We start from the raw sequence: 25,442 nt of genomic DNA, 5'->3' as shown, positions 1-25,442 counted from the left end.
TCTGCTATGGTTAACTTAAAAATGTGCTTATCTGGGAGTTGGCCCTGTGGCGTAAGCCGTTAAGTGGGCATGCTCTGCTGCGGTGGCCCGGGGTTTGCCGGTTCAGATCCCGGGCGCACGCCACGCACAGCGTGTTAAGCCATGCTGTGGTGGCGTCCCGTATAAAGTGGAGGAAGGTGGGCATGGATGTTAGCCCAGGGCCAGTCTTCCTCAGCAAAAAAGAGGAGGATTGGCATCGGATGTTAGCCCAGGGCTGGTCTTCCTCACACACACACAAAAGAAAAAACAAAATGCTTATCTGGTGTAGTACTGCTAATGCAATAGGCCTTTCACAGCAACAACTTAATAGAATATGAGATTTGGAAGGGACCTTGAGTAGCATTTAGTGTAGCCACCCTGCCTGGTGCTTGGCTGCAGCATCCTAAATTTGTAACAGAAGAGAGAAAATAAAGTCAGTAATGGTACTTTCCCCCACATGGATGTTTTCCTTGAGTGTTCTTTTCTTCTGTTCCTAGTTGAATTATTCGAGATGCTCCTTTCTCATCTGATTAAGTATTATTGAATGAATTGAATGATGAAAGAATGCAAGTAGGGTCGACAAGTTTGAGAAAAAGTTTGACATTTACAGCCAGTGTTTTGGCCGTTTTATTTCTCTTTTACATAAAATGAGTTAAAAATAAGCATCAAATCGAAGCAAGTCCAATAACACAGCAATACAGAGTCAAAATTAAGTTTGACTTCTGGATCGTAGAAGTGCAGTTCCTGTAGAAAGCAAATACCTTGCAAGCATTAGTGGGACATTTTTCAGCTGTGGACAGTGACGTGTAGAGTAGAGCCAAAGGAAATTTGTGGGAAAATTCAGCTTCAGATACTGCTTGCTGCTTTAACTAACATTCTTTTATATATCTTGTTTGCTAACGCTCTTTCGTCCCCTTTAATGGTCATTCTATGACAGATGCTTATTATTTACTAATATTAAAGAGATGTTAAAAACCAATTAACTAATCAAGACTCTTCCTTGATAGTGTGATTTTAAAAATGGGGTAATTTGTGTGGTTGGTTCTTCAAAGCACAATTAGGAGCAAAAACAAGATGTGTTAATTTTCCAGGGCTCTAGAACAGTGCTGTCCAGTAGAACTTTGTATGATGAAAATGTTCTGTATCTGTGCTGTCCAGTGTTGTAGCCAGTAGCCACATGTGGCTGTTGAGTGCTTGAAATGTGGCTAGTGCGACTGAGAATTGAATGTTTTACCTTACATTTAAATAGCTACATATGGCTACTTATTGGACACTGCAACTCTAGAATCTATACTTTGAGAATGTGAGAATAACCTCACAAAACAGCTCATTTTGCTCAAATGAACATTTATCAAGTGATTACCTTGTTTTAAATAGACATTAAATTTTAGATTCTTAGGATGAAATGGATGTGGTTTTGCCTTTAAAGAGATTACAATAAAATTCTTAATATATGAAAATATGAATTAGCTCCTCTTAGCTAATTCAGAATTATTTGTATTACAAAATTTCCATTAATCTGCAACTCTTTGAGATACATTGACTGAAATGAAATACTTGGACTATCCTAAGACTATGTTAGTGTCTTACTAACTGAAATTAAACTGAAATTCAAACTGAAATTATAAAATTATGGGCCGGTTTTAGGCACCAAAGCTTCTGAATTTATGTGGTTCTAGAGAACACAAAGGATTTAGGTGAGTGAAGAGTTTCACCGGGTTGAGTCAAGTATGTGTGGTGGGGAGGGGTGGTGGGAACGGAGGTCCTGGGGTGCAGTTAGGTGTGGGTAGAGGTAAACCACATGAAATGGAACTAATTGGGCTCAGTGTGGAACTTCATTATAGAAGGAAGTTTCTCTTTTTTCTGTCACCAGCTCCCAACTTACTTTTTTTTAAGTTTTCTTTTAGCCTCAAGGTCTGGGTATTTGTAGGAACTGAAAGTAAGAGAAGACCCATGGTCTGGAAATGTTGTGTGTCCACTGCAGGCCATTGGCTTCCTTAAGGAGTTCTTGATGGAACTGAAGGTGTTTCTTCAAAGCAGCTTTTTGCCTAAGGAGACAACCCCACCCAAATCCCAATACTCAATAAGTATCCTAGAAAGTGCCCTTTTAAGCTAGTAGAAGCATTTTGGATTTGAGTTAAATCATCAGTTAGGCTTGGGGCTACAGATATTGCATTTTAGTGGAAGATCATACTCTGTTCATTTAGTAACTTTACATATGAGGTTTAGAGTGTCATGGGCCTCCTACTGGAAAAGTAAAAGGTATAACTCACAGTTCTTAAACTCGTATTGCTGGAAGGGAGTCCCTTGTTTGAGAGATGAGGAAACAGGCCAGAGGAGGTAAAGTACCTGGGCCAATGTCAACACAAGTGAAGATGAAGTAAAGCCAGCTGGCATCAAGTTCTGACCCTTGGTGGAGTGAGGCTCTACCCCTCACACACCCCTTCAGCTACTTGGTTTTCTGCTTTCAGCTGCTTGGACTAGCCTTACAAAATTGCTCAACCTCCCCTCTTATGACCTGTCGGTTTTCTATTTGTGGAAAATTGGAACTCCAATAGTTTGCTTTTGGTCTCAATACTTAGGAATCCAGCCCTACTGCTATGATACATGGAATACATAATTTTGAAATTGAATGAAGACTTCTCTAAGGATCCGTTTTGTAATTCACATAACAGCTGAGGAAGGTCCAGGAAAGGACAACTCAAGGTTAGGTGGAAAACCTTGGAAAAGAGTTGGTGCTGGCTGCCTTCTCTTTCTGGGCCCCTAAAGAGTATTTATTAGCTTAGATTCAGCTTAAACAGTCAATTGAAACCACATTACCCAGGAGATTCTACTATCAGATCAATGATCATTACTGTTGTAAGAGAATAAAGGAGGAAATGCTGTTGGCCCCTGATGGCTGATTCTGTGCTATTTCTCCTAACAAGGCCATCATGAGATCTGTCTTAGCCTACCTCTCTGACCTCCTCTGGAAGTATTCTTTGTGCCTTGTTCACTTCATTCCAGCCGTGCTAACTTTCTTTTATTCTTCAACATGCCAGTCTCATTCCTTTCCTTGAACCTTTGCACTTACTGTTTACCTGCTGGAATAACCCTTTGTAGTTCAGGTTTCACCTTATGTATCACCTCTTCTGAGAAGTTTTGCCCTGGCCAACCAATCTAAACTAAGCCTCCTGCAATCCTATCACATCTTTAAAATTTTTCTGTATAGCATTTATTGCTAGCTAAAAAAAAAAATATTTGTTTAGGGTCTGTCTCCCTACCCTAACCCTTAGAAGATAAATGCCATTGGAGAGGAGACCTCTGTCTTGCTTCCTCCTGAATTTCCCAGTGTCCAGAACAGTGTTCGGCACATGATAGGTACGCAATAAACACTTATTGAAAAAGGCAGTGGTTCAGAACCAGGGAGTCTTAGCTCTGGTCCTGGCACTGACCCTAACACACTGTTGGGCCCTGATCTAGATCCATCCCCTCTTTGGGACTTGCCTTTCACATCTGTCAGCCAGAGGGCTGACACAGGTGATCTTTAAACTCACTTTCAGCTTCAATACAAGTTCTATAAGCCATGAAGAAATTCTGTGACATTTCTAGCAAAAGAATCTCTCTTTGTTTTTTAGTTCTTCCAAATCATGTTTACAGGACGTGGGAAATCTTCCCTTGTCCAGAGGCAGTGCAAGGCTCGTCCCAGAGCAGGCAGCCAGGCCCCTGAACGGTCCCCTGTTGCAACTGTCGCCCAAACATCCAGTACCTGGCTTGCTCCTGGGCTTGCTTCATGGCTTCCTCCTGAGCCAGCCTTGCTGCTTCCTCTTCCTTCTGCCTTCTCTCCTCTGCTTCTAGCCAAGCCTTCTCCTCTGCCTCCTGTTTCCGCCGCTGGTACTCCAGCCGCTCTTCTTCAGCCATTTCCATCAGGCGTTGTTGTTCTTCTGCTAACTGCATTTCCAATTCCTTCTGCCTTTGCCTCTCTGCCTCTGCAGAACAGAAAAGGGGGCAGGCTTAGCAGGGGTCTCACTGGAGAAAACAATTCTCTGATCCAACTCTCAAGTCTGTAATTCCCAGGGACTCCCCATGAGATAGGCTACAGCTTACCTGCCAGCAGGCTGCCAGATCCTCTGTGGGGCTTACCTTGGGGTTAATTTACTAATTGAAAAGTCCTTTATCAAGCACCTACTATGTGCAGTGCACTCTGCAATTAATACAAAACCCTGGGGGAGAATTTTCCAGAGCCTGGTGTGCTTAGGGGTGGTATGCAGATGGGTTGGGGAGGGGTGTCAGATCAGGGTCTGGAGAAACTTGGTGGATACTCGGCTGGACTGACCAGTCTAAAGAGTGTCATCTGCTGAAGTTCCTTCCTCTTCCTCAAAAGTGAGGCTGTCGAGATTCCACGCATCAGCACCTGCAAGGCGGCCCTGCAGCTATCCAGATGGTTGACTGTTTCCCTCTGCTAGGGAAGGACTTAGGATCTCTGATTTAGGCAGCTCCTGAGCAATGCCGAAAGGACAGGGGAGGGCCAGGGTCCCAGTCCAGGGATGACTGAATTGGGGGTGGGATCCAAGGGTCCTCTCCACAAGCAAGTCTTTCTTATTTTGATCTCCTATCTCAACTCACTATAGTCACACACATCAATCACTTTGAAAAAAAATAGCTTATACATTTGGCGTGCTTCACACATTTTGGCCTAGGATAGGAATAACTGAGGAGATGCAAATGAACACCCACAGTGGGATAACAATATTTCTGCCCCAGATAGGAGACGCAGAGCTCCAGAATCCCCTCACCAGCCCTCTCGGCTTCCTCCTGCTGCCTCTTTCTCTGCAGTTCTCGCAGTTTCCTCCGGAACTCCTCCTGCTGCTGCCGGGCTCTCTCCTGGGCCACTTGTACCTGGAGCCGCTGCCTCCTCTCCTCCTCCTCCTGCTGCCGCCGCTCTTCTTCCAGCCTCTGTTTCTGCAGGCTGAGAAGACCCCCCAGATGGTCAGGAAAATGGCAGAAAACACTGGGGCATCCTTGTGAGACAAGCCAACGGGCAGTGCCCCTGGGGGAGGCCTTGCAGCCCCAGGCCACCGGAGCATCCCATTCAGAGCAGACCCGGTCTGCAAGGGAGGCCTGAGGGAACAGCAGGAGCAAGCACACGCGGCCTGAGGCTGGAAGCCTGGGAGTTTCGACACACAGCTCTGTGCTCTGGGGCGGGGCCCGAGCTTCCCGGAGCATCATTTCCCCTGATTACAGAGTGGATTTTGAATCTCTTGTCTCACAAGGTTGTTGTGAAGATTAAATTAAACGGGTCCAGGCCTATGAAAGGGCCTAGCACAATGCGGAGAACGTGGCAGGGACTCAACCAACGTTTGCTGGACTGAATCTCAAAGCCCTCCCGAGAAGACCCCAGGAACAGCTAGCTGTCTGGGGTAACCCTAATGGTCAAGATGCTGCATCATTTCTTTGGTCCAGATTATTCCTAGGATCACTGAGGATAGAGAAAAATGAGACATGCTGTTTTCCTTCAGGGCATGAGCCTCAGAACCAGCTTTGCCCGTAATGAAGGTCAACCCCTGCCTTTCACTTCTGCTTCCTAACACGGCCGTGGCCTCCGAGGCTGCTCGACCCACCGGATCTCCTCTGCACGGCTTCGCTGCTCCAGCTCCAGCTCCTCTTCCATCTTCTCTGCTCTCTCCAGCTGCTCCAGCCGCAGCCGCCGCTGCTCCTCCTGCTCCCTTCTCTTCCTTTCCACCTCCAATCGTCTCATCTCGGCCCTCTCGGCTCGCAACCTGTCCCGGAAAGCTTTCTCCTGCTCCCTCTTAGTGAGGAGGGCCTGAGGAACCAGAGTGTTCTGAGTGCAAAGGACAGCATGGTAACCCCAGGGGAGCTCGTCTCGGCAGTGAGCCCCCCTCCACTCCGGACGATGCTGTCTCTACTCGGAATCATTTAGTGGTTTCCACCTCTGACCACCGCTGCGTAAGCTCTACCACCACCAGCTTGGGCTCTGGGGGCTGACTGACCTGGATCCAAGTCTCTCTCTTACTTGCTTCAGGGTTTGGGGATCACAACTTAGTTTTTCTGATCTTGTCTTCCTCTTGGGGCTGTTACCAGGATTAATTGAAATAGTGACAGTGCCAGCATGATGTCTGGTACATCGTCTGTCTAGAGTTCTCAACCCTAGCTGCACTTTAGAATTGCCCGGGAAGCTTTCAAAAATTACTTGAGGCCAAGGCCCCACCCAGACCAATAAATAAAGATACCTGGGTGGGAGTCCTCGGTGGTTTTACAAAGCTTCTCAGGTGATTCTGTCGTGAAGCCAGGGCTGGGAACCACAGGTTCTAGATGGAGGCTGCTTTGCCAGGAGCAGTCTTAGGTATAGACGTGTCAGACACATTTAACCCCATGCCAACTCACTTTTTCAATGAAAGCGTCTCAGTTTCTGTGAAGGATGTCTTAGCTTTCCTTCTTCTCCCTCATGCTTCCTCCTCAGTCAGAAATATGCCCATGAGGGGCACCTTGGAAGGCAACTCCTCCCTGGGAACTCTGTGTGTCCAAGAAGGGGTGAGACTTCCTTGCTTTTTAGCCTTTGCAGAGGCAGCACGGTACTATGCATTGGCACTAAATCCAAGAAACTTGATAATCTAGCAGGATCAGAAAAATTCTCCCCATAGGTTAAAATATCATCTGCTGTGTAGAGCAGAATTCCATAATCTAGGCAGCTGGGAGGATTGAGAACTATGAAGTAAACATCTTTCTGAAATCCTTTTTGGAAGGCCATGGGCCATAAAATAAATAGAACATAATAATTTAAAATAGTGACAAGCTCTGATTTTGGAGTCAAAGGACCTGGGTTTCAGTCGTGGCTCTGCCACTCGATGGTTATGTGACTTTTGGCAATGGACATTTAACTCCTTCAAGCCTCAGTTTCTAGCTCTGTAAAATGGGACCAGTCATACCCGGCTCACAGTGTGACTGTAAAGATTAAATGAGATGCAGCAGAGTTGTACCATATGTACATGTAACTTAGGCGAATTTAATTCATAGCAGCTTAGCTGTGGGTGCTCTTGTACCGTTGAAAGATACTTTTTTTTGGTACAACCAACCTCTAAATGCAGTTCAGCACCTTCATCTCAGTGGAAGAAATAGCGATCTATTCCAATAGCAGAGGAAAAACTGGCTGTGTTGGTCTTCTTGAGAGATGTGTCCGTATGGTATTATTTTTGGTTAATTACAGGGATTTTCAAGGATAATTTTCCTTACACTCATTCAGTTTTTCTCTTACATAGTTGACATTAGAATCGAACCTCCTGGAACAAAATGGCTCTCATATGCAAAAGCACCTTGTGTGTGTGCTTTTCCGCTGCCTGTGGCCCAGCTTTGCCACAGAAGAGCAAGTCAGTAAAGGAGGAATTTCTACAGCCTTTGGGAGGCAAGCAATACATGAACTCCAGGCCACATCATGGACATGTGCCTGGCTCTGATGGCCCCTGTCCACCTTTCTAGGTGGCCTGTACCTCCCACAGATGGGTGCTCTGCCAACTTCCCGCTCTATGAACCAATCACTTTGTACCACCCAACCAATCAGGGTGGGTACATGCCCTGGCAGTATGGGGGCCTCACAGGGTGCATCATTTTCAGAGGGGCTTTGCCACCCTGTGTCTTTGATCAAGTCTGGCTTCTTAAAAGGGTCAGAAGTTACCAAAGTAGAACAAATAAAACCATCATGTAGTAGAGCTGTTTCAGTAACTGCAATATAATTTGGGGCAGTTTTTCCCACCCCTGCAGTTGCACCAGCGAGGACAGAAATCCCTCTGGCCCAAGTGGGATTATTGGACCTACCTTGGAGGGAGACTCGTGGCTTCTCTCTTCTTCGGATTCCATGTTTCCAGTGACAGCTGCAGTCTGGGTGGGTGGTGATCTTCCATCTACTGAAACTCGGCTCTCCTGAGCATTGTATTTGGGAGAAGGCCAAGGGTCCTCTATGAGGGAACCTGAAGGAAAGAAACCTCTCTCTGAGGTGTCTTCTGTTTCCTCAGAGTTAGTGACATCAGGCCCACTCAGCTCTGTTTCCAGATTCCTTTCCTTCTGTGTCCTTTTCCTTTTGGCTCGTTTTTTTTCTTTGGCATTTAGCTCTGGTTTCTTTTCAGCCTTTGATTCCTTTGACTTTCCTGGGGAAGATCAACGAGGGACAGAGGGATAGCTAAGTGGACGTGATGCCTGCATCCTTTTCAGTAACTTCTAAACTTCAGTGTGCAATGGAATCATCTGGCCTGCAGATTCCTGAGCCCCTCTCCCAGAGTCTGATACTGTAGGAATCTGCATTTTCCCACCACTCCAAGTGTTTTAAGAAGGGTGGTCCACAGACCATCCTTTGAGAAACTGCCTTACCCTATTTGGATCAACTGTAATTCAGCAGTCTTGCTACTTAAAAAGTTCTGTTTCACCCTGACCTATGGTGGGGACAGGACTCTGTGGAGGGGAGACCTGTAGACACAGCTGGAAAGTCATACCTGAAGAGCCTGGCTTGAGGTTGCAGCTTTGTAACCCGGAAAAGTTTAAGCCTTTCATACTCTAAGGACTCTTCCTCAATTCACCTCTGGGGGCCACAGGTATTTCCTTTTCCCAATCCTGCCAATGCTACCCAAGTCTTGGGCTACAACAATGTAAACTCAGCAAGACTTTAAAGAGCAAACTGTGAAAATAGATCTGGCCCAGGAGACTATCCAATGTCATCCTTTCTGACAGCCTTTGATTTGCTGGGAGGGTCTTCTGCATCATGTGGCCAGTAAGGATGGGTGTGTGTTTTAGGCTAAAGAAAGTCTTCAGGAACGTAGGAATCTGAATTTCTTGTAAGGTGCAATGCAAGAAGGAAAATGGTAGCTGGGGTAACCATTCAGAGCTTGTTGCATCCTTCCCCTTCCCAAATGCCCTCACTGCCCAATTCTCAGATTACGATAAAGTGATTGGTTCATAGAGGCAGTGGTAGTAGTGTGCATTTGAAATCTAATGGCAGGGACAGACCCTGGGTCCATTGTTTTACTGTTTGACCCGTTTGATCTTACGCAAGTCACCCAACCTCTCTCAGCCTCCACTGCTACATGATGTACCAATAGTCCTTACTTTATGGAGCTGTTGTGGGGATTTCATGGTATGATGTGTGCAGGGCTCCTAATATAGTGGGTGTTCAGTGAAGAGGTGCTGTTATTATTATTATCATGTCCTCTCCTAGGTCTCTAGGCAACCCCCTGTCTCCTCTATCCCCGTCTCCTAAGATATTGACATGAAATAAGGCTGCGACACCATTTTAGCTGTGGTGGTCAAGGAGACTCAAAACAGAGAAATTGTCCCATAGGATCTGCGCTGATTCTCTGTGACACCTCCCGGCCCCCATTAGGCATCTTCTCCTGGGTCATTCCTCATGGGGACACTCCCTTACCGACAGCAGCCTCTGCTTCCCTGCGAACCTTTCCTTCTCTCTCCCCCTTGGGTGCCTTGGACTTGTCCATCTTGGTTCTTTTCTTTCTCTTAGCTTTGTCAATCAACTCCATCTCCTAAAGGTGAAAAATTAAGAAAAGGGACCATGGTATGCGTAGGAAACAAACAAATCCATCAAAGAGAGATTGTTGAACAAGGTGACAGAATGGCTTAGAATGGAATTTGCGTGGGTTCCAGATGAAGTAGAAGAGCGAGTCTTAGACAGTGTGGAGCTGGTGGGGAGACCCTAAGGTTCAGCCTTTGATTTAAGACTGCTGGTATTTTATAGGAGAAAAGAGGAATAGAATACACATTATGATCTGCCCCCTTTTTTGGATGCTAAATCATGGTCTACAGAGCTGGATCAAAGTGAAGCAGTTTTCACCTTTGATAGATTGCTGTTGCCATGGTTAATGGTTAACTAGTTTAAATCAAAGCCAGCTTTGTTCATTGCTGCATCATTTGCTAACTTTTGGGAAACAACAAGCAGATGACCACAGCCATGTCAGTCTTCGCCTTTCCTCATTGGCTGGGACAACATGGAGGCTCGTCCAAAAAGAAGATGGCGAAGTGGGGCCATGGCTACCCACTCAGTACTGTGATATTGTGACGTTATAAGAAATGTAGGGGCCGGCCCCGTGGCTTAGTGGTTAAGTGCGCGCACTCCGTTACTGGCGGCCCGGGTTCGGATCCCAGGTGCGCACCGAGGCACTGCTTCTCCGGCCATGCTGAGGCCGCGTCCCACATGCAGCAACTAGAAGGACATGCAACTATGACATACAACTATCTACTGGGGCTTTGGGGGGGAAAAAAGGGAGGAGGATTGGCAATAGATGTTAGCTCAGAGCCGGTCTTCCTCAGCAAAAAGAAGAGGATTAGCATGGATGTTAGCTCAGGGCTGATCTTCCTCACAAAATAAATAAATAAATAAATAAAATAAAAAGTAAGAAAAAAAAAAAAAAGAAATGTATATTAGGTCTTCATCCCCAGTCTCTGGCACAGAGGTCCTAAAACCCTAGTATTTTCTGGAGCATAAACATGACAGGATTGTCTTTTGTTATTCATAACAAGCCCCTTTCAACCACACCTGAGATTATGTTAATGAGCTGATTTGGAGGGGCCAGGGAAACCAACCATGTTGATCAGAGTGTTGGACCTTTCAGCCCCATATCCCTGACCTCAGAGAAAGGGAGGGAGGCTGGAGGTTGAGTTAATCACCATTAGATAATGATTTAATCAACCATGTCTACATAATGAAGCCTCCATAATAACCCTAACCAAAGGAGTTTCGAGGGCTTCTAGATTGGTGAACATATCCACGTGCTGGGAGGGTGGCACACCCCAAACTCCACGGGGACAGAAGCTCCTGTGCTTTGGACCCTTCTGGACCTTGCCCTATGTATCTCTTCATCTGGCTGTTCATTTGTAGCCTTTAAAATATCCTTTGTAATAAATCAGTAATAGTAAGTAAATGTTTCCCTGAGTTTTGTGAGCTGTTCTAGCAAATTATCGAACCTGAGGAGGGGGTCATGGGAGCCCCCTATTGAATGCCTGTTGGTCAGAAGTACAGGTGACAATTTGCGACTTACGATTAGTGTCTGAGGTGGGGGCAGTCTGTGGGACTGAGCCCTTAACGTGTGGGGTCTGTGCTAATTCCAGGTAGTTAGTGTCAGAATTGAATTGTAGGACCCCCAGTTGATGTCCAGAGAGCTGGAGAATTGGTTGATGTGAGAAAAACCGCTACGTATTTGGTGTTGGATGTGGTGTAAGTGTAGAAAAACTGAAGCTCCCTTTTAGTACCTTTGTAGGAATTAGAAATGGGCATGCCATGCTTCAGAAGGATGCCCTGGGGGGCAGGGCATGTGAGTGGACCACAGCTGGATTTGAGCTCCCACTTGCCCACTTTGTCAGGTGCCCTTGTATAGTAAGCAATCTACACGACTGTATGTGGTAGCCCTGATGGGAACACGATCCAGGTAGGGCTTTTGGACCAAGCTCCTAGGTGTGTACACTCACATGACTGATGTTGGCTGGTGTCTGCTGGTCAAACAGTCTTGGTTCAGTCTTCCATTTTTTTTCTTTTGGAAGAAGAGATGTATCTACAGGACCCAACTTCTCTGAGGACTCAGGTCCATGACCTGGAAGTCCTCTGTGCAGACGGTGTACATCATAATCTCTGCCCCTTTGAAAAAAGCAAACCAGCAGGCCCAAATTAAAGAGAAAATGCTGGTGGACAAGGAAGAGGGAAGTGAACAAATAGCAATTGAGCACCTGTTCCCCACCAGGCCCTTGTCGGGCATCCTACACACTTGGTCCCCTCTCTTTTTCTCAACGCATCCCCAAATAAGGGAGATGAGAAAGTTTGGTCTTCACTTTTGGGGTTCTCTCAGGCTAAATCCTAAAACTTAGTGAGCAGGAGAAATACCGTGCCTCTCTGGGGTTGCATACGCATGCCTTTAATTGAAAGAGGTAGGATTATCTAACTGAAATTTCTTCCGTCAAAGGCTTAGCTGAAAAAAAAATAACCTTTAAAAAAGACAGTCTTAGGAAGATGCAACTAGCCTTCCATTCCTTGATGTCTTCTGATCCAGCCACTAAAGGGCACATGCCGTGTAAGTGTGATCCCTGGTGGCACTGCTGTCGCTGACGATGTGCCTTGAGGTCAACTGATTTACGTTCTTGGGGTAAAAAGGTCACTAGGAAACAGCACATGGACTCCAGCAGCTCTTGTGTGCCAGCCTGGTTCTGGGCATTTCATTTTCTGGCTAAATCAGGATTATATTTACTTAGCTGAAAAGGCTTAGCTGAAAAAAAAATAACCTTTAAAATAGACAGTCTTAGGAAGATGCAACTAGCCTTCCATTCCTTGATGTCTTCTGATCCAGCCACTAAAGGGCACATGCCGTGTAAGTGTGATCCCTGGTGGCACTGCTGTCGCTGACGATGTGCCTTGAGGTCAACTGATTTACGTTCTTGGGGTAAAAAGGTCACTAGGAAACAGCACATGGACTCCAGCAGCTCTTGTGTGCCAGCCTGGTTCTGGGCATTTCATTTTCTGGCTAAATCAGGATTATATTTACTGTGCTGTGCTAGCACAGAGCCTCACTACAGAAACTTGAGAAATATTTGTTGAATGAGGTCAATGGAACTTCCTGTAAATATATGAGTCTTTAAATCATTCAGTGTCACTCTATAAAAACCCATAGAAGAAATATCCTTTAGAGTTAGTGCTAGGAGAACCTCTCTTTCCCGAGGAGCAGGTATGCTGCAAATGAGAACCACAAACTTGATCGCGTTGCTCCTGGTTTTTTCCCTTTCACCTTCAGGAATCTCTGAATCAAGTGTGAGTCTGAACTTGAGTCACAATGACTATAAAGACTTTTGTGGAGTGTTGGTGTTCTTTTCTCTTTTCCTCTTGATTTAAAAACAATTTCTTTTTGATTATCTCATGTTTTTTTTGGTGAGAGGGTTGTTGTTGTAAGCAGTTTAAATCCATTGTAGAAAAACTTGAGGAGTAAAAGTTTAAAAATAGAATTCTTCAGACAGCTGCCTCACCACCCAAGTGCCCTTCGCCCTCTGTTCCTGGGGAACCAAAGCCTTTTTGACCCAGGAGGCAATCCTTACACCATGAGGCAGATGAGGGCAGGTTCTCAAGTCACTGAGGTTCATGGGAGGTCACAACAGGGCAACAGTTCAGCTGCCACTGCCAAACAGGGCTTAGGTCAGTGACTGGGCCTGACCACTGAGCTGCTGGTCAGTGATCTCATAGTGAGCACATGGTGACACTTAATACACGCTAGCATCATCATTATTATTATTATTATATAGTATTAGTATTATTTATTTCACCCAGAGCTGAGTGAATGCTGAGTGGAGAAACCAGGGTTGAGTTGACAGCTCTCTAGGCACGTCTGTAGGTCTCAGATATACAGATAAATGGAGAAAGCTTCTTCCACATGGTTAGAGTTAAACTTTACTCTTCACCCACCCAGCCAAAGAGTATGGGTTAAGGAGGAAACACATCACAATATAATCCTCCCCAAGAATCTCTGTTTCTTAGACAGCAGTTTAACCGCACGCTGTCAGAGCATGCAGTTAGCTGAGAATCTTCATGCCTCTTAGAAAAAACAGAAATGAAATTAATTGAAAACAAAGAAAAACAAAATAAAACTAGAGAAGTCCATGTCATTGAACTTTGGACACTTACGCCTTTTGGACAGCGTCTGCCTCCGGGGTCTGGATGTGCTCAGCCAGGGATGCACTAAGAGGGTCAAGGGTCATACTCCTCAGCTCTGGGTCTGTGAAGACAAGGAGCATCCTTAATCAGCAAAGGACAACAAGGGATGATCCCAGACGTGGGAAAATGTCTACCCGGTGAGTAGTCAACAGCAAGAAATTAGCACGACGAGGTATGTTATACCTCGGAAATTAGCAATGCAGCAGAACCCACTGCTGGCACACGGCAAGTGACATTAAAATTAGTAAGACCCTTTGGGAAAGCGATATGACAGTATGTATCAAGAACCAGAAAAATGTTCTAGTCTTTGATCAGGAATCTCACTCCTGGGTATTTATCATAAGGAAATAATTCAAAAGAAGAAACGAGATTTTGTACAAAGTTATTAAAACATTATTATTAATAATGAAAAATTACAAACAGCCAGAAATAGGAGATTGGGAAAGTAATTTATAGGGAAGTAATTTATTTAATTTGACATTTAAAATTATGGTTAAAAAGATAAATAAGCCAATATGGAAAATATGATATAATGACAAGTAAAAATGTAAACTATAGTGTAATGTGTTAAAACTCTATAAAATATGTATGTAGATGAATGAGGGTTGGAGAGAAAACAGAAAAAGGAAATAATATGTTAGATTGGGAGGTTTATGTGTGGATTTTTTCCTTAAAACCTCAGTGTGGTTATAACATAGAAAAGAAAATCGATTTAAAAAAACAAATGTTATCCTATGAGCAAGGCTTACGCAGGCCACACGGCTAGCAGCCTTTGCTGGGTGCTCTGAAGACTATGTTGGGTAGCTCTTTTAGAATGAGAAGAATCCCAGGCTAAGACTTCATATTGGACTATGCTACCTTTTATTTTAGTTACGTTAAACAATTTTTAATTATGGAAGATATGTTTCATTGCAGAAAATTTGGAAAACACAAGCATAAAGAAGAAAAAAACCCCTCACAATCAACATATAATTATTAGGATGACTAAAATGACTGACTATACTAAGAGTTGACAAGGATGCAAAGGAACTGGAATTCTCATTCACTGCTGGTTGGAATGTAAAATGGTACAACCACTTAGGAAAATAATTTCTTAAAAAATTAAATATTATATATACCACATCATCCAACCATTACACTCCTAGGTATTTTACTCAAGAGAAATGAAGCATATGACCTTATAAAGACTTGTACACAAGCGTTCATAGCAGCTTTATTTGTAATAGTCAAAAACTTGAAACAGCCCGAAAGTCCATCAACAGGTGAATGGATAAACAAACTAGTAGATACGTACAATGCAATACATAAAATACTACTTAGCAGTAAGTAGAAAAGAAGTATTGATACACTCAACAACAGGGATGAATCTCAAAAGAATTATGTGGAGTGAAAGAAACCAGACAAAAAAAGGTACATATGATATGATTCCATTTATATAAAACTCTAGAAAATGCAAACTAATCTACAGTGACAGAAAGCAGATCAGTGCTCTTCTGGGGATAAGGGAGGCTGGAGTAGGGGGGGGCCATGAAGAGACGTTTGGGAAAGATGAATGTTTCATCCTGATTGTGGTGGTGGTTTCATGGGTGTGTACATATATTGAAACTTACCTAGTAGGTCTTAAAAGTTCTCATCACAGGAAAAAAAATTGTAACCATATGTGGTGATAGATGTTAACTAACCTTATTGTGGTAATCATTTGTAATATATACATATATCAAATCATTATGTTGTACACCTTAAACTAATACAGTGTTATATGTCAGTTATACCTCCATAAAACTCGAAAAAACCCCAAAATCATAGCAATGGTTAATGTTTCAATGAAAGAAAATTGTTGGCTGAATAATTTTATATTCTACCAAATAATTATACATAATTAAAATCTAAGAAAAAGTGAAGCTGACTGCATTAAAATCTTTACAGAAAAAATAGTAATATTTAACACAAAAAAACTTATTTAATTGTACAATTTAAATAGGTGCAATTTATCATATGCCAATTATCCCTCCATAAAGCTGTTTTAAAGAACTTAACAAAGAATATATTAATACAAATAAAGTGCCTAAAACAATGCTGGCACCTAGTAAAAACAAACAACAATAAGAACCAAAAAACCCTCACCCATTATCACTCTACTCACATACAACCTCTGCAGATATTTTGATGCGTGTACTTCCATGCATATATAATAAGTATTTTAATGGAATTGATAAAATAATGTATATATAATTTGAATCTACTTTTATGTTATTAGAATTTCCCATATAATTAAATATTCTTAAAAATGGTTTTAATAACAGCATAGCATGTCATCATATGGATGTACCACAACTGACTTAACCAAACATGTAACTTTTTTTGTTTTTTTAAATTTACCCTTTTATTTATTTATTTTTTTGTGAGGAAGACCAGCCCTGAGCTAACATCCATGCCAATCCTCCTCTTTTTGCTGAGGAAGACTGGCCCTGGGCTAACATCTGTGCCCATCTTCCTCCACTTTATATGGGAGGCCGCCACAGCATGGCTTGACAAGCGGAGCCTCAGTGCGCGCTTGGGCCGCCAGGAGATGTGCGCATGCACTTAACTGCTATGCCATGGGGCCAGCCCCCACACATGTAACTTTTAAAATTCAAATTTTTTATAAAGAACTTTGCATAGCATATTCTTGAAAGGAGTGTTTTTATTATTAAAAGACTTACTCTTTATCCTCATCTATGGTTATTGAAGGAATTACAGTCTTTAAGGCACAATGTCTACTGCCAAATTGTTCCCCACAAAATTTGTACCAGTTTACACTCTGAGAACATGGTCATTCATTCCTTCCTTTATCACATGTTTATTAAATACTGACTACATGCCAGGCATTGTGTTGGGGCTGGGAATACAGTGGTGAGTGGGATGGATACACTCTGGTCTCAGGGAACTTAAATTTTAGTGGGAAAGATGGATATTAACACAAAACAAAATAAAAACAAAAAATAAAAAACTTTTTGAAAGGAAGACCCTAATATTCAATCCCTATTTCTCTTTTTCTCTTTGAGCAGTAGATTCTTGCATGAATTAATTAATTTTTCCTCAATTTTGTTTATTTAAAGGTATTATAATTTAAAGAAAGATTTGAGAAGAAAAAATTCAGCTGTTCTCCCCCAGCATTATTCCCTTAGTACTACAGTTGATCCACTTCTCAGGGTTCCCTCGTTGTCCGCGCCCCCACCCCAGAGCCTCTTTGCAGCTCGGGTTCCCTTCTGGCATCCCCAAACGTTAAGGGGGCGTCTACTGTCTCACAAGTCAACCTCCAGACTTTGGAGCAGGGACAAAATTGTTAATGTACACGGTGGTTGAGGAAACTGGGAGGATTGATTGGGGTGGTACCTTGGAATTTATTTTATCTTGGATCATATGTGAAATTAACAGACAGTGGGAGATGATTTAAGCATTTTCGTGATAAGGGGAATTCTGTGAGGGTTTCTTTCCCTAACAATGAGACAGCCCAGTAAAAGCTGTCCCAGTGAAGACATTCACTCCTCTTCACAGCGATTTTGAACTTTGGGACAGGACGCCACAGGACCAGCAGAGGGCGCATTTGTATTGACCAAAAGCTGAGGTTCTACATTGGTGTAATTTCACCATTTTGATTAGAACTGAATCCCTGTCAGTTCTGGGATGCGGACCACAGACGGGTGATTTTTTTTTTTTCTCTGTAGTAAGATAACCTGATATTTAGGAAGTATTGGAATAAACTAAGGCAGTACTTTGAATAATAACTTAGAACTTTAAAAACATCTGTAAAATATTTTAGGAATGCATAGAAAAAATACTGTATGATGATTACCCATGTGCTTACCACCTAGCTTTGTGAAATCTTAACAGTTTGCCATATTTGAGTCATGTTTTTTCTAAAGAAATAAAACATTTCAGATACAGTCCAAGACTTCATTGTATCACGTACAGTCCCACTTCCCTCAGTCTCTCCCCAGAGGTAACCATTCTTTTAAATATGTTATTTATCAATTGACTGGGTTCAGAACATGCTACCCCAAAATATGGCACCTTGGCATATTGAATATTTCGGGCTAAAGGAATATGAGAAAGGGCAGGTGCAGGAAGGACCCTCTGACTTCCCCCTTCTTCCCAGAAGCAGGTTGTAAGACGCTCACGTGAGAGGTGCCCCGCTGGAGGAGCCACCTGGAGGAAAGGGGCATCCTTATCTCTGAAGACAGAGGGACTCTGCGAGGAATCCCAATGAACAGGCCTTGCTAAGTTTCTCCCAGTTTATTACCTTTAGCTCATACCTTTTTGTCCTATGACGTTTTCCACAACTTTCCACTCTTCATCAAACCTAGTACAAAAATGCTCAAACCATTTCTCTGGGTTTTCATTTCCTTATGAAGGTTCCCGTGTCACATAAAACTTATATTAAATAAATTTGTGTGCTCTTCTCCTGTTAATCTGTCTTTGTCAATTTAATTTTTAGGCCCAGCCAGGGATCCTAAGAGGGTCAAGAAAAACTTTTTCCTCTCCTTCACAGGCCTTATGCATATTTTTTATATCTTTACCATATATAAATGCACCTATAAGCAACATATATCATTTTACATATTATAACTTTATATCAACATATAATTTATATAACATTTGTAACTTACTTTATTTTGCTTAACGTTTTATTTTTGAGATTAATCCATGATAATACACGTAGTTTCCATTCATTTATTTTAAGCTGCCATGCGTTATGCCATTGTATAAGCATACCACAATTTATTTATCCATTTTGCTGTTGATGGCTGTTTTGATTATTTCCAATTTTTCGTGATTACAAACAATGCTGCAATGAACCTTCTTGAGTGAGTCAGTATTCATACATGAATTAGTTTCTCTAAGGTATACCTGGGAATGGAATTGTTGGGTTGTTACAGGGTATATGCATCTTCAATTTGTTGGATATTTCCAAATTGCTCTGAATTTCTAAAACTCCATATCCTCATCAATAATGAGTGCTTACAGACTCTTAAATTTTTGCTAATCTGATATATATGAAATGATATATCTTTTTGTTTTGGTTTGAATTTTCCTGATTGGCAGCAAAATGGTCATTTATTTAGGTTTCCTCTTTTGTTAATTGCCTGTTTGTGTCTTTTACCCATTTTTCATTTGGTTTGATTATCTTTTTTCCTTCTCTATTTGTAGCAATTCTTGCTGCAGTTTGGATACTAATGCTTTGTTGGTTACACACACTGCAGATATTGTCTTCCAATCTGTGATTTGTCTTTTAACTTTATGCTGTCTTGTCAAAAACTTTAAATTTTGATGTAGTCGGATTTGTCAATAATTTTCTTTATGGCTTGTGCTTTGAATCATGGGTAAGAAATTTTTCCCTTTCTCAAATTCATAAAGGTATTCTTCTATATTTTTTTCTATAATTTTTAAAATTTTGCTTTGTTACATTTGGATCCTGAATTCACCTTATATTTTGTGAGTTAAGGATTTAAAAATTGGAAAACCAATTATGTCAAAATTATACAGTGAATAACAGCTCATTCTTTCCTCACTGTTTTTTTTTTTTTTTTTGTGAGGAAGATCAGCCCTGAGCTAACATCCATGCTAATCCTCCTCTTTTTGCTGAGGAAGACCGGCTCTGAGCTAACATCTATTGCCAATCCTCCTCCTTTTTTTTCCCCCAAAGCCCCAGTAGATAGTTGTATGTCATAGTTGCACATCCTTCTAGTTGCTGTATGTGGGACACGGCCTCAGCATGGCCAGAGAAGCGGTGCGTCGTGTGCGCCGGGAATCTGAACCCGGGCCACCAGTAGCAGAGCGCGAGCACTTAACCACTAAGCTACAGGGCTGGCCCCTTTCCTCACTGATTTTAATGCCACGTTTGCCATATATCAGTTCCATATATGGGTACATTTATTTCTGGATTCTCTATTCTCTTCTGTCTGTCCCTAAGCCAGTATCATATAGCCTTAAAGTAATTTTTTTTATTTCTTTTTTCTTTTAATTGCTTTTTTTAATTGATGTTTTAATAGTTTATAACATTGTGAAATTTTGGATTGTACATTTTTGTTTGTCCATCACCATATATATGTCTCCCTTCAACCCTTGTGCCCACCCCCCACTCCCATTGCCCCTGGTAACCACAGTACAGTTTTCTCTGTCCATGTGTTGGTATATATTCCACATATGAGTGAGATCATACAGTGTTTGTCTTTCTCTTTCTGGCTTACTTCAGTTAACATGATACCCTCCAGGCCCATCCATGTTGTTGCAAATGGGACAATTTTGTCTTTTTTATGGCTGAGTAGTATTCCATTGTATATATATACCACATCTTCTTGATCCAATCATCAGTCGAGGGACACTTGGGTTGCTTCCACTTCTTGGCTATAGTGAATAATGCTGCAGTGAACATAGGGGTGCATAAGCCTCTTTGGATTGTTGATTTCAGGTTCATTGGATAGATTCCCAGTAGTTGGATAGCTGGATCATAGGGCATCTCTATTTTTAATTCCCTTAAATTAAATTTTGATATTTGGCTGGACAAACTCTTCCTCTTTGTTTTTCTTCAAAATTGTATTGGCTATTTTTGGCCCCTCTTTATGAATTTTGGAATCAACTTATCATGTTCCACCAAAAACCATATTGGAGATTTTTAAAAATTGGAATTGCATTGAATTTATAGATTAATTTAGGGAGAATTGTCATCTTTCTATCTTTGAACATTATATACAGCATTATATAGAACATTATATTTATTCAGATCTATTTTTATTTAATTTAATAAAATTTTCCGGGAGCCAGCCCATGGCTTAACAGTTAAGTGCGCGCGCTCCGCTACTGGCAGCCCGGGTTTGGATCCCGGGTGCGCACCGACGCACCGCTTCTCCAGCCATGCTGAGGCCGCGTCCCACGTACAGCAACTAGAAGGATGTGCAACTATGACATACAACTATCTGCTGGGGCTTTGGGGAAATAAAGGAGGAGGATTGGCAATAGATGTTAGCTCAGAGCTGGTCTTCCTCAGCAAAAAGAGGAGGATTAGCACTGATGTTAGCTCAGGGCTGATCTTCCTCACAAAAAAAAAAAAAGGTGCTTAAAAAAATAAATATATAAAAATTTCCAATTCTTTCATGAAAATCTCACATATCTTTTTTAGATTTCTTGCTAGTAAATATATATTGAATGTTGTATTTAAAAATTACATTTATCCTACCTTTGTATATAAGCTGTACCACTGGATAACCAAACAGTAGAAGAGGAAAAGTTTTATTGGTAGGAGTTTCCCAAGTAATAAGTGAAGAAAGGATGGTAGAATTTCAATATCATGATTTTGCAACCTCTAATGAATTAACGGACATGTAGCTGCTGGCATCACGAAGAGACAAGCAAACATTACGTCTCCTAACGGAAGAACACAGTGCCCTCCGTGAAGCAGTCTTGCCAAAAGGAAAAACCAAACTGGCATCTAAGTCTCTAGACCCAAGTACCAACTTACAGGAAATACAGAAGGCAGAGAAACATGTTAAACTACGCTGTGAGGATGCAGTCAGCAAAATCTGGATTGTGGGCAAATTTACAGGACAAATGACCCCATTTCCTAATAATAAACTAAGAGAGAGGAAAAAAGAAATGGAGGGGAACCTATAAATTAAAGGAGACTTAAAGGCCCTATCAGTGCAAACAAAAAAACTCTAAAACAATTATAATGATTATGAGACAATTAGAATGATGAAAAAACTGATTGACTATTCAGTTATATTAAAGAGTAGTTCTAAATTTTAGGTGCAATGGTGGTATTATGGTATGTCAAGCATCTTGTCTTGTCTTTTAGAGAAACATACTCAAGTGTATATGGGTACAATGAGAGGAGCTGGAATTTGTTTCAGAGTAATATGGAGGGGAGGAAGGAGTTGGTGGTGTAGGTGAACCATCTGGGCATGGGACTCATCGTGCTGTTCTGTCTACCTTTGTGTGTGTTTGCGGTTTTCTGTAGTCACAATGATTTTTAAACTGTATTATAAATTGTGCTTTATGTTTTGAAACACTGTTTTTTTCCCACAATCGATTTTCATGTATTGATCTCTATTTAGTAATCTTGCTGAATTTTTTCGTTTGTCTTTTAATGGTTTGTCTTTAACAGTTTGTCTCTAGTGGGCCTCGAATTTTCCATGTAAATAATACTATCATCTGAGAATAATGACGGGGGCATTTCCTCCTTTCTATCTTTCTCCCTTTCCTTCCTGTGCTTTCCCTACTGTGCTGATACAGTGTCGACATAGAAACAGTGACAGAGGGTGTCCTTACCTGGTCCTGTCCCTAAAGAGAATGCTTCCAAAGTTCAAGCATTCAGGTGTGAGGTTTCCTGCAGGTTTTGGTAGAAACTCTATCAAAATCAGGAAGTTCTCTTCTATGCCTAGTTTGATCATTTTAAAGCATGAATAAGTGAATTTTATAAATTTGCTTTTCCTTTTGCATCTATTGAGGTGACCCTAAGGTTCTTCCCCTTTAACCTCTTGATGTGAATTACATAAACAGATTTTCAATGTTAGACCATCTTTGAATTCCTGGGATAAACCGAGTTCAGTCATGGTATATATATAAAATATAAGCTTAAGGATTTGATTGGCTAATATTTTATTTAGGAGTTTTGCATCTTAGATCATAAGTGAGGTTGATCTATAAATTTCCTTGCTTTTCTTGTCCTTGTCTCTAGTTTCAACTGCTTTTTGTTTTTGATGAATTTGAGTCTCAAGTTAGAAATGAACTTTACTTCCTGGAAAGTGAAGAGAATTTTTGGGATCAAGGGGCAACAGCTGTGTTCTGGGATTCTGGGGACTTCCCTGGGGTTTCCATCCCGGGCGGAGTGGAGTGAGCTGGAAACATTCTTAAGGATGCACCACTGCCCACTAGGAGGACAATTTTGAAATACTCCCAGGAGAAAAGAGACAGCAGTAGCAGAGCGTGTAGGTCATCTAGGCTGCTAAGAACCAGCAGACTATTCTGAACCCAGTACCAGGCTCCCGACAGCGACAGTGCAGGCCTCACACAGAGCAAGTTGAGGAGCAAGGAGCACGGCTGCCACCACGAGGCGGCCCTTTGCCGTGGTACCACCTTCCAGGCTGTAGATCCCGGTGCGGTGGCACCACCACGGCTCCGGGGCACACACTCTGGCCTCCCTGTTTTCCCCACAGCTCCAAGAGAAACTTGCAACACCGGCTACGCCTCACTTCTTCGCACAGGTTGGCAGTCTTGATCCTTGGTCCTTCTGGAGCTGTTGATTCCTGGAGGCAGGAAGTGCCCCTGAGGAAAGGCCTTCAAAACCGAACTAAACTGAACTAAATTAAACTAAACACCCAGCAACACCGAGTAGACTCTGGTTACCTTGGTTTTAGTAATTAGCTGCGATTTTGCATAATTCTCTTGACTTCTAGACCTCAGGTTCTTTTATTTATAATATAAAAGAACTTTTAGAGATTCTAAATCTCCAAGATTCATGCTGGCTTGAAAAAAAACTGCTGCCATAATTTTGCGGTGTTTCCCCGACTTTGTAACTATTTCCTAATCAGAAACACATGGATGGCGTTACAACTCTTAAAGAGCCAGGGGCTTGGAGTCATAGAAACCTGGGGTGGTATCTTAGCGCCTCCACTTACTGCTGTGTGACCTGGGGCTAGTTACCTAACCTCTCTGCACCTCATTTTCCTTATCTGTGAAACAGGGATAATGCATTTTACCTCATAAGGTTGTGGGGAGGATAAAATGAGACCTTGTGGGGAAAGTCAGTCAGACCCAGAGCCTCACCACTGCCTGGCTCTGTGACCAGAGACATGTTACTTAACCTCTCTGGGCCTCAATTTTCTCATCTGGCAAATGGAGATATTAAGAGCTCCGTCCTTATAGAATTGTTGTAAAAGTTAAATGAAACAACTTATGGAAAATGCTTAGCCTAGTGCCTGGCACACACTGCTGCCCCTGTCTCAATGCCTTCATGCAAATGGTGAATGCACTCTGGGTTCAGTAAACTCCTTCCTCCATGTCAGGCATCACCTCCTCCAGGGAGCTCTCCTGACTTCTCCCCATCCCTCCCACGCCAGTCTGCATCAGTTGTCCTTCCTGTGTTCTCTCAGAGCAGGGAACACACTGAACACACAGATGGTTGGGACCATCTGTGCACATGTCTGGCTCCTTTTCTAAAGTGTTAGCTCCATAAGGAGCATGTCTGATTCAACCACAGAGGGCCTGGCACTTAGTAGGAGATCAGCAAATGTTTGCTAAGTAAATGAAGGAACTTTCCATTCCTGCAGTCAGTGGCTAAAGACTTAGGAGAGCCCAAACCCTGGCACTACCTCAGTGGTGACACAGGAGTCCGCTCTTCCCTTAACAGAAACAATTCCGAGGTCGCTGAACCACAGAAAATGAGAAGTAGAGATTGGAAGGCCAATTCTGACATTTTCAGTTGAGGAAGGGGAAGCCTAGAGAGGCTGAGGGGTTCCCTGAGGCCTCGAGCCAGTGCAGGAGGACGGGGCGGATCCAGTGTTATCACTCCCGGCCCCACCGGGCTCTCACGCTTTGGCTGCTGTGGCTGAGCCAGGGCCCGCATGCAGCACAGGGACTGCTGGGCCCCTCAGACTCTTGGTCAGGGCCCACCCCAGGGCGACTGGGCGGCGGCAGAGCTCTATGTGGGACACACGGAAATGGCAGGCTGGCCTTCCCTGGGAGCAGGCCCAGCCCACCTCCTGGCTCCGCTGCTTATCCCTGTGAGATCCCGGGCGCGTCACAGATGCAGAGAGCACGAGGGTGACGGGGCCCTGGATTATCCAACCCAACCTCCTTGGTTTACAGAAAAGGAAACCGTAGCTCAGAGAACTGAAGGGCCCTGGACTACAGACCTAATCAGGGGGAGAGCTGGTAACGGAACCCACGTCTTTTGAATCCTGTTTGAAGTCAATTTATTTTGGTCTTTGTTAGAACAGTTGTGCCAACATCCTAACTACTACACATCCATCTCTTGAATAAAGCAGTAACAATCTGAGCCTTTTCTTCCCAGCAGAATAGAAACGGCTCACTGGTTTCTAAGGGTTTCTGTGAGACCTGCCTTTTGTTTTTCCCCCCGTTTGTTTCAGGTGACTCCTTAGGTCCCCCTGCACCTCAGACAGGGCTTCCTAAATCTCTCACTCCTCTTAAGAATATCTTAAGTTCTGCCACATTCCAAGCGGTTATGTCACTATTGCGATAGAACCTTCCATGGAATGCAGAGGCTGGTGAGGCTGCTCCATTCAGATTGGGTCTGCTGCCCACACCTGCACTTACACAAAAGGACTTACACAGAGGACTTGGTCAGTCCCCCAAGAGCAAGCCCTCCTGCCACTGAGACTGATTTGGACAATAAAGAAATCATCATGTTATCGACTTAGAACAAGTTTCTCCTGACAAGGTACAAATTATGGCTACTAAACTTAAAGTTTTTAAGAAACAGACTAACAGCCAACCTCCAGTGAGCACCTACTCTGTGCCAGGCACTCTTATAAGCATATTACAGGTATTAATTCCTTTATGTCACAACCACCCCATGAGATAAGTACAGTTAGTATCTCCATTTTACAGATGAGAGAAAAGATGGCCAGAGAAGTTCAGTAACTTGCTCAAGGCCACGCAGTTAGTAAGGGGTGGAAGCAGGATTTGAACCCAGAGAATCAAACTTGATACTCGGTGGTCTCAATCACTGTGATGCTGCCTAAGC

At 42.8% G+C, this 25,442-nt stretch overlaps 1 protein-coding gene across 3 annotated transcripts in view; it reads right to left on the bottom strand.

The window, feature by feature from the left end:
- Positions 1-1,927: 1,927 nt before the first annotated feature.
- Positions 1,928-25,442, bottom strand: part of KIAA2012 (KIAA2012 ortholog) — a 111,051-nt gene continuing 87,536 nt past the window's right edge. For 2 of the 3 annotated variants that reach the window (XM_087434964.1, XM_004426801.3), the window contains exons 16-23: positions 13,670-13,760; positions 11,479-11,644; positions 9,425-9,539; positions 7,828-8,156; positions 5,619-5,821; positions 4,794-4,966; positions 3,767-3,986; positions 1,928-2,066 (exon numbers count right to left, since the gene is read on the bottom strand). In XM_087434964.1, the coding sequence (XP_087291090.1) occupies positions 1,928-2,066; positions 3,767-3,986; positions 4,794-4,966; positions 5,619-5,821; positions 7,828-8,156; positions 9,425-9,539; positions 11,479-11,644; positions 13,670-13,760 (1,436 nt within the window). Of the gene's footprint in view, positions 2,067-3,766; positions 3,987-4,793; positions 4,967-5,618; positions 5,822-7,827; positions 8,157-9,424; positions 9,540-11,472; positions 11,645-13,669; positions 13,761-25,442 lie in introns of all 3 variants that reach the window. The other variant, XM_087434965.1, reaches the window with a different exon arrangement.

The sequence above is a fragment of the Ceratotherium simum genome, chromosome 9, assembly GCF_057802395.1.
Source record: "Ceratotherium simum simum isolate JZ-2026a chromosome 9, ASM5780239v1, whole genome shotgun sequence".
Classification (NCBI taxonomy): Eukaryota; Metazoa; Chordata; class Mammalia; order Perissodactyla; family Rhinocerotidae; genus Ceratotherium; species Ceratotherium simum.
This window is presented reverse-complemented; position numbering and strand designations above follow the sequence as displayed.